We start from the raw sequence: 9,954 nt of genomic DNA on the forward strand, positions 1-9,954 counted from the left end.
ACAGCCTACTATCTGTCCCCCCATACAGCCTGCTATCTGCCCCTCTCATCTATGTACTGCCACCACAGTCAGCTGACCAATCACACAGCAGGGTGATGTATCAGCCCCCCAGCCCTGCTCCCCTTACCTTTGGGATCATGGTTGTCTCCGGCCAGTGTAATGTCCTAGCAGCGCAGCATTATAATCCTAGGGAGGAGGGCTATCCTCGGCACGGATGTGAGCCCGGACCTTTCCCAGCCGCTAATACCCACAGCCTCCGGTATCACCACAGTTTGACCCACCCCTACCCTCTGACCGCCTCCGGAAGAGCAGCCATGTTGTTTTGGGGTGACAACAACCACTGGGCCGTAGGAAACACTGGAGAATAGTTAGTAAGGCGTGGCTAACGCGGCTCCACCAATCACTCAGCTGCCCGGGCATACCCTGTCAAGCATGGCGCCTGCCGACATCACGATGCCCCGCCTACCATTGACAATCAGCCTTTGCACTGTCCATAAATAAAACACACAGCTGACGGCTGGCCACGCCCCTAGAAGGGAGCTCGCTGGTTACGTCAGGAGAAAAGGCGGGCTCCACTGAGGGTAGCTTGGTCGTCTCCATAGAGCTGGGTAGGAGTGGACGGATTGCTGTCAGTCCCACACAATATAGCTGATGTGACGACTAAGAATAAAGCAAAATATCCAAGTTGTTCTATTTACATAGATAGAAAACCAAGCAATTGTTTTTGTAATCCTGATATTTGGTATAATTAGGCAGACATTGTAATTTTCTAACAGATAGTATACACCAGGGTGCCCAACACATCAATAGCGATCTACTGGTCGATCACAGAGCCCTGCCTTACCCCTCCCTGCTGTATGTCTATAGGGATGCTGGGGATGTGTTTCAGTACCTGAGAAGGCTCCATGTAACAGTGGGGAGTGGGGGGAGGAAGGGCAGTCTGAGGTGAGCAGTGCTGGGCGGCTAAGTAAGTTGAGGCCTGGGGTCAGGGTTCAATTACCGCGATACCTTTGTACAGATTAGCAGTTCTTTTTCTTGTGCAGCACGTGATTCTCATATGACAGATCTGTAGCTTTCCTGTCACTATATTCCTGTAGTGCAATGTCTGTGCAATGTTCTGCCATTCAATGTCTCATTAGCTCCAGTTACTTCTGTGTCATACTCGGTGTATAAATAAATAAATATATGTTTGGCATTTTTCTTGTTGGTAGATTATTTTGACTTGGTCATTAAAAAAGTAGCTCGCAAGCAAAAAAAAGTGTAGACACCCCTGCTTTAGATTATGAGCCCCTTTGATGGGCAGTTAGTGACATGACTATGGACTTTGTACAGCGCTGTGTAATATGTTAGCGCTATATAAATACTGTGTAATAATATTAAAGGAGTCTGCCAGAGCTAAAAAGGCCAACACATAAATCTATGTTACTGAGGTAACGCACACTTTGGCCTTTTTACCTTAGGGGCCCACAGGACCTGCATCCCAGGGACTAGGACATGCAGGTAGTGAGGGCCCATTCATTGGGCTCTGTGTACCGCATGGTTTGTGTGTCACCTTTGGTAAAACTGGTGCTTTGGGGAGGACTGTTGTGGTAAAGCATGCAACTCAACTCAACTTGTTTTGGTCTTTCACAGGGACTATGGGTGCTCCTTTGGGATCATGGTTGTCTCTGGCCCATGTAATGTCCTAGCAGTGCAGCTTTATAATCCTTGAGAGGAGGGATGTCCTCAGCAAAGATGTGAGCTCGGGCTGTTACTTTGGGGGAGGAAATAGTTGGCCTGAACTTATGTTAGAGCCACAAATTTAAAAAAGGGCCCCATAGGATTGTTACCCTCACCTCACTTTATTCATTTGTTTACAAGTAACTTTATTAAAATTTATAGTATGTAAGAAAGTTAGAATTTTGGACCGGTCTGCTGGCTTTCTTCTGTTTTTTTCTTTCAGGGTGAGGTCTGCCTGGAGTTGTTGGGGAGAAGCTGGGAGGGAGGCGGAGTGAAGCACAGCTGATCATCAGATTGGTTGCTGATATTTTGTCGGGAAAGTCAACATCCAATCATAAAGTCACCTTACTCCAATACAGAGCTGTTACTTTGGGCGTGTGGCAGATTTTAATCTGCAGCAGCAAGGTGCAAATTTAGGGCCAACCTTTCATGGTTTATATATATTGGGGGGTATAGTCAGGGATAGATTTATACTTTTTGCTCCTCCCTCCAGAGAGTGGCAGAGTGAAGACAGCAAGAGGGGAGAGTAAAATAGACATAGAAGGGGGGGGCCATGGTCTAAGTGGCCTTGCGGGCTATCTGGCCCTGGGTATTTACACCCACATTTGTGGCTAAACAGTCTTTTATATGATTTAAAACGGACATTTCTCTTTGTTTTTTAGGGATTTTAAAAAGAATGGCTGTTGGGTAATGTTGTCCAGTTTGTGGGGGCACAGTGGTTCACATCATGAAATGGCCAATTCTATTTGGTTTATGATGCTTCATGAGTCATCAGTGATTAAGCTTGGTGACAGAATTGCTACAACAGCAGCTCTAGATGGCACATTTGTTCCCATAGCATACGTCTGAGAATGTTATCCCTTCATTGGAAAGATATTGGATACTCATACACCCCAGTTGAGTCTACAGGACAGGAAGTGTAGGGACATCCTAATAGGAGATATAAGGCAAAAATAACTGACCGTGGACTTTTGAGTAGTACAGAGCACACGATCTAGCAACTCCTATGCCTTGCAAACATGATAAAAGAGTGTAGAGATCAGCACCTCAAAATGAAATAAACATACATAGCTATAGATGGTAATACTATGACTTCATTGCATGTGTTTGTGAAGATTATCTATTGTGATCAGGACTAATCTGATTGATTGGTGTGATTACAGATGAGTACATGTGTGCCAATAGTAGCACAGGCTTTACCCGCTTTCATTGGTTCCCCCACCAGACCCTAAATCACTGTAGGACACAGCAGTGACACAGGGGTCAGTTAAAGAAACCACTAAGTATAATCAAGTGCACAGGAGATCAATACTTCCATCAATACTCGTTCTCCGCAGAGATTTCAGGCTGTGATTTTTCCTCATCAGTTCAGCAATTAGGAGTGCAGGCAGTAGGTTTTCAGGGTACATTTCAGGTTATTCTTGTGTCGTTATTGTTTTCTAAGCCAAATCACAGCCTAAATTGAATTTGCACAAAAATGGACCTACAAAATCAAAGTCTGTCCTTCCATACTCCACTCATAGGCCCTGATTTAAGAAAGCTCTCCAAGGCTGGAGAGGATATACGTTCATCAGTGAAGCTGGGTGATCCAGCAAACCTGGAATGGTTTTCTTAAAAGTCATTTGCTATTTTCAAATGTTTTCAATCCTGGACCACATCCATTCTAGGTTTGCTGGATCACTAAGCTTTACTGATAAAGGTTTATCCTCTCCAGCCTTGGAGAGCTTTAATAAATCACGCCCATAGCTGGAAAGTAGAATACTATATTTTAGTTTTATCCATATAGTGCCACTATGTGATAGTATATGTATATGTGTGACTGTGATAGCACAAATACGTTACTATTCTTGATTTTCCCCCACATTTCCGTACTTTGCATTGTGGTAGTCAGTTCTGTTGTTATAAATATACCAGGGGTGTCAAACTCAAATACACAGAAGGCCGAAATTAAAAAGTTAGACCAAGTCAAGAGACAAACTTGAAATTTATTGAAAAAATTAAGGAAAGTTTTTCCTTCTCATTTTATATAAAATGTTTTCATATGGAAATAAGAAAGTTTTGCTTAACATTCAATCTGGGACAAGCCTATAATAAAGAAAAGAGGCCTAAGAATTTTTTTTAAATTTCTTTTAGGAAAAAATCTTACGCCTCTTTTTCTATTCGCTAATGAATGTCAATAGAGGAGGGGGGCGCCTGTGTGTCTTGACTGACTGCGGAAGATGCTTATAAAATCCTGACCACCTGCGCTAAACTTGAAGCCCCTGTAACACCAAAAGACTCCTGGCACCTCCCACGTGAAGCTGAGGGGGAGTGCTGGAAATGGCAGACGCGGCCAATGCGAGGCTAAATCTTATGAATAGCTGGAACTCCCTCTTCTCTGAAATAGCACCGCAACTACAATTCCCTGCGTCAAAGAAAAAAAAATGCGGAGCTTAATGTTATGAGTGGCTGGAAGTCCCTCTTCACTAAAATAAAGACAAAAAGTATCACCATGTGATTCCTAATTGTTCACAGAAAAGTGTTTATTGGAAAAATTCATATAAGCAACCGGAGATAAACGGAAAGCAACAGAGGACATGTTAGGCAAGGAGAATATTTGTGCCCACTATTGTCTATAGCTGTAACCATAGTAGTAAATGTTGGATCAGGATATTGTGCCCAGGAACAAATTTAGATCAATCCACTGCATATTACTGCATGCTCTTCTCATGTGTTCATGTTTCTTCTTATTGAGATTAATTGTTTTACTTTGCCAGAGAATGCAATGTGAAACCAAATGAATTGCTACATTCATTTGGTTTCACATTGCATTCTCTGGCACAGTAAAACAACTAATCTAGAAATAGCTCCGTGGTAATTCCTGATAATAATCCTGATAATTCCTGATTATTGAGTTTACCTGTCAGTATAAACTCTGCGGGGTCCACGCATAGGCTGCTGTTCAATAGACACGAGTGATGCCGTTACTACAATTCCCGGAATCACTTGCATCTATAAAATGCGGGGCCACGCATAGGCAGAGGGGCCACTGGTCTGGAGAAGTGAGTGATGCCAGGAATCGTAGTAGCAGCATTGTACTCATGTCTATAGAACAGCAGCCTAATATGAATTGCAGCTGGCCCGCCGTTACTATGGATTGCAGTAGATTGCAGTTCATATTTAGAATTCTAGGATTAGAAACGTCCTAAATTAGAATTTAGGACGTTTGGCACCCCTGATATATACATTATATAGCATACACTATATAAGATACACTATATATACACTATATTAGGAAACCATAATGGAGAGATTCCCTAGCAAAGGATGCAAAAGGCATCTGGACCTTGTCATCAAGAATTTAATAAACCAAAAGAATGGTTGGACTGTCCCTTTAATTTACAAAAACACTAGTAAACTAATACAATAAAAAAGTAAACTGGAAAAATCCAAGGCCTTTTTGTTGGCCTTATAGATTAGGTCCATAAAGAATTTTCATTTCTGGACATTGTTGTGCATGTTAAGCTGAGAAGAAACTAAATTTCAAAGTGTTCCTGCAACTGGTTATTGTTTTATTAACTGAAACCTATATTGGAAGAAATATAGAGGACGTCCTTGCTAACCTCTCCTTCTGAAAATGCATCCCAGCTATCACTGATCATTAGTCTTCAGTAAATTTGCAATCACTAACCATGAAATAGTATTTAGGTCAGGTGTTGTCTTTACTTGCGGCATGTATTTTTTTTTTTTTATTCACAAACTATTGAAGGAAGAGCGAGCCAGGTAAGTAAAATTTTATGGATGTCAACAATGGTAACCTCAATATTTCGAGATATTTGTATGGATATCCCTGACCCTTCACATGTAGCCTACCAATAAACTTTAGGTGTGCACAGGGACACCTGATCCCAGACCCCACCTGATCCCATTTATTTTGGATCTATCTTCCCCATCCCTAAGTGATTAGTGTTGGGTGGAGATTCTGTTCCTGTGCACACCTCTACTACAAACCCTACAACTGAACCCTGGGATGTAACAAAACCTCCAAACCTCATTATCCTGTGCTCTACAAATCGTTACAAAAAAAAAAAACTTGAAGAAACCCTTTTCCACTCACTCATGCTCTGTTCTCCACCTGTTAACCAATTAGACATTTAGCAGCACGGAACAGAATAATTATTTTTCTGGTGTCACAAGTTCAAAAAAATTTTGATTGTTACCCAGTAAGTAAACAAGCAAGATTTTAATGAACATCATTTGAACAGCCCCCACTAGATCAGGGATGTCAAACTTAAATCACATAAGGGTACTGAAATCCAAAATACAAGCTAAGTCACAGGCCAAACTTTTTAAGATACATCTTAGTAGTAGTATAGATCCTTCCTCACCCTTAAACACCATATCACAGTGCCCTTGTGAGGCATGAACATATATTCACTTTACCATCTTTCAATAAATTGTCTCCCTTCTGCATCAACTTTTCTCTTGTTGGAGATTTTGAGAGTGATTGCTTTTTTGTTCTTAGCAGCTTTTTCTGAAATCAGTGTACCTGACCTATCCTGGCCTGTCTATATGAGGGGAATAGAGCCACTGACTGTGCTAAGGTGGAAGCTTGTATCTCTGAGTCTGGAGACATTGCTAATGTAGCATCATACTGAGATTCCATACCTGGAGCAGCAGCATACTGCTGGCAGCAGGATGGGGACTCGGGCTTAGTGCTGGGTCTTGGGCAGCAGTATGAAGAAGCAACTGCCTGCAGAGCGGTCAGGAACTTGTGTGGACCACCCTGCTTCTAGCTAGAGTTCTGGGACTGGGTCCTCCTGCCTGCAATCGTCAGGTGCTTGGATGAGGCACAGTCACCGCTGGCCACATAAAACGGCCAGACGGGACAGATTCGGTCAGCGGACCTTGTGTTTGATACCTGTGTAACTAGATGATAGGGTTTCCTAAAACACCATTGATTTTCACTGTGCTTTATGGCTGTCACCACTATCAAAGAGGTAATCTGTTGATTGTCATTGTATAAATATGGCGGTAGTAACATTTTTAGTAGTAGTAACCGCCAATTCATCAATGAAAACCTGATAATGCTGCGGTACCACATTTATAAGTAGTGGAACACAATAAGTCTATTATGTCACTAAAATTACACTTTTATGGGGATTGGATAGATCCCCACTTTACAAATGAGCTCCATGCAGTTAAAAGACTACAACATTTTTCATGATACTGCTCCTTTAATTTTACAATTTCTCTGTTGATCCATAAACCAGACAGCTAGGAGATGGCTTGGCTCCCTCTAGTGGGAAGAATGTTTTTTAAACAGATATAAAATATCTATGAAATGCATATTGTTCAGTACTAAATCATTTTGTGCCAACTTTTAACATAATCTGAACACAGGAAAATATATTCACGTGTACAGTGTGCAGCTTTACAATGTCTATATGAATATACAAATGTTTTATTTTTAAAAGTGAACTTCAAAGGTGTAGCTTACTTTTATGGCAAATATTGTTAGTGCCTCAGAGTACTGTTGATAGAAAGATATCTTGTGTGATATACCCACCTAAAGAAAATGTTTTAAAATTCCCATGGATGCAAACATCAGTCCAGAATAAACAGTTTGCTGAGTCTTGGCACCTTTATATCAATGGACAGCGGAATATTTGTTATACAGAAAATCTGTATGTATCTTTGTACTTGATGGTGTACATGCATGAAGAAACAGGTATTACATATTGTGGATAAGGCCCACCTCTGGATATTCCCTTGCTACTGGTCCCAAAAATTTGAAGATTATAAAATTATACTCTGATCTATGTCTGCCTTTGAATCCTCCTTAATACTAATAAAACAGCTCATTGGTTTGTATACTATTTGCATAATATGTTGTGTGTTACATTTTTATCTTGCTGTCTAAATTAAATAGAAATAAAGACCTGTAAAGTGGACCTAAACTAAAATTTTTACTTTACATAAAATGGTAGCCAACCCAAACATATATATATTTACATACTTTTTTTAACTGCAACACCCTTTATAAAACACCCTTAACCTCCTGGACACTTCATTTCTGTCCAGTTCTATGTAAATTGGTATGAAAGACAATGTACTACTTTACACATGTAAATCCATTGTATTGTATTCAATACAGTTATTTTATATTGAATGCAATACAAATGAATTTGAATTTCCCGCCCCGCCCCGAACAGAACATCCGCACGCACCAACGTCACCGGGAACTCCGATATTGGGCATGCACAGAAGGGACATTTTGCTACACTGAGGGGAAAGAGATGCTGATCTCTTGCATGGATGAAGGGCAATTCCTGGACGGCACGGGACCCAATTAAGGAAATTTTTTTTCAGTTTAGTTACGCTTTAAGTTTTACAAAATTGGCTTTGCATGTTTAAGAGAGCCTCAAGTCATTCACTGATATATATTTATGATGACCGGCCATCTTTTTATGATTTATTTTTATTCTCTTTGACCTTTGAAGTTTTCCTCTTCTTTATATCACTTATCCTACTTAACAATTCTTTATAAAGCAGTCAGTCTGACATTCACCAAACATTTTCTGGTGGAAAATCTTCCACCAGGTGCATGTACATGACATAACAAGAAGATTGAGTAAATCTTTTTTAAAATCAACTTGTAAATATTTGGCATACAAATTGCCCTATTAGAAGAATTGGGATTTTCCTTCACTTGTAGTGATAATAGTCAATTAGGGAGAATAAATGTACCCTACAAGAACACAGAAAGGAATAAAAAATACACTATGAGCAGTCTGTTCAAATATGTATTCAGCCAAAATCCACCCAATTTTTACCCAACATTTACACAATTTATACCAAGATTCACTCAACGTTTACCAAACACAATTACACAATTTCTACATAGGATTCAATAGGAAAAATGTATAAGTAAAGGTTGATTTAAACAATTTTTAAATGAATACAACATAGGAAAAAAGTCTAAGCCCACTATTCCGTCCCCTACTTAGTATATGTATGCTTTGATTTTAAAATTGTAAAATGGGATCTATTTGTAATTATCGCCATTTGTTTATGACTACTGATTCTAAAGGTATAAAATGCACCAATAAAGAAAAAATTAAGTGAAAAAGGTTAGTTTTAGGTAAAAGTTGGATGGATGTAGGTTGAAAACGTCCAAATCAATCCCTAAAAGTTTAAATAATCGGTTACCTCTTAAAAACACAATCTCATATACTCTATTCAAACAGTAGATGGCAGTTGAAACCCTGGAATCATAAAAACAAAGCTTAATTTCCAGACATACATAATATATATACACTTTCATGTATTGCCAGTATATGCTGCTTTCATTGCCATATAATATCTGAAAATCTTTTTATATTATAGCATATAAGTGTCAGAATGCCTAAATGAAAGTTTTTAGCCAAGTCTATAGTCAAACTTTCCTCTCTGCTTAAATCGATTTTCCACACCATTATTACGACTACAAAATAAGTCAGTACCTAAAATGGTTAGAACAACTTAGTTTCACGTTACTGCGGAGCCTGCGCCTGTGGTGAACCTTTGATGTATAAAGGGCTGGAGATAAGCTTCTAAATGCTAAGTAAACAAACTGGAAAGATTCTGTTTGACAGAATAACTAACAGCAACGAGTTTTCCTTTCTGTACAGCTCTCTCTCTGTGCAGGATATAATCTAATCATTGAAAGTACTATAATATATTATAATGTGAAATTATGTGTTTTCTATATATATGACATTACTATAATGAAAAGGTAAGTAGGATAACTACCGTATTTTTCGGACCATAAGACGCTCCGGACTAGAAGACGCACCAGGTTTTCCGCACAAGGGAAAACAAGAAAAAAAAAAATTGATTTGATTTCCCCTGTGATCCAGCGTGCGGCACTTGTGCCCGCCCACGAAGGCGGCGCCGATCGGCATTCATCAAATCAATCGGCGCCGCCTTCGTGGGCGGGCACAAGTGCTGCACGCTGGATCACAGAACAGGCAGAGATCGGCGCAGCCGGGGACCGGCGGGGACACAGGTAAGTAAAAAAATATGCCCCTGTACCTCTGCATTCGGACCATAAGACGCACCCTGATTTTCCCCCCACTTTAGGAGGAAAAAATCTTATGGTCCGAAACATACGGTATATGGTTATAGAGGGTATATATATTTACAATATACAGAAATTTAGGATTTAAGGGGGCAGATATTTTAGGTGGAAGCTGTGGCACTTACCTTTGCATG

At 40.1% G+C, this 9,954-nt stretch overlaps 1 protein-coding gene across 2 annotated transcripts in view; it reads right to left on the bottom strand.

The window, feature by feature from the left end:
* Nucleotides 1-396, bottom strand: part of SNX13 (sorting nexin 13) — a 75,158-nt gene extending 74,762 nt beyond the window's left edge. Inside the window, exon 1 of one of the 2 annotated variants that reach the window (XM_072412533.1) lies at nt 128-396. In XM_072412533.1, coding sequence (XP_072268634.1) covers nt 128-139 — 12 coding nt within the window. In that variant the 5' untranslated portion in view covers nt 140-396. The remainder of the gene's footprint in view (nt 1-127) is intronic. The other variant, XM_072412534.1, reaches the window with a different exon arrangement.
* Nucleotides 397-9,954: the final 9,558 nt, after the last annotated feature.

The sequence above is a fragment of the Pyxicephalus adspersus genome, chromosome 5 (assembly GCF_032062135.1).
Source record: "Pyxicephalus adspersus chromosome 5, UCB_Pads_2.0, whole genome shotgun sequence".
Classification (NCBI taxonomy): Eukaryota; Metazoa; Chordata; class Amphibia; order Anura; family Pyxicephalidae; genus Pyxicephalus; species Pyxicephalus adspersus.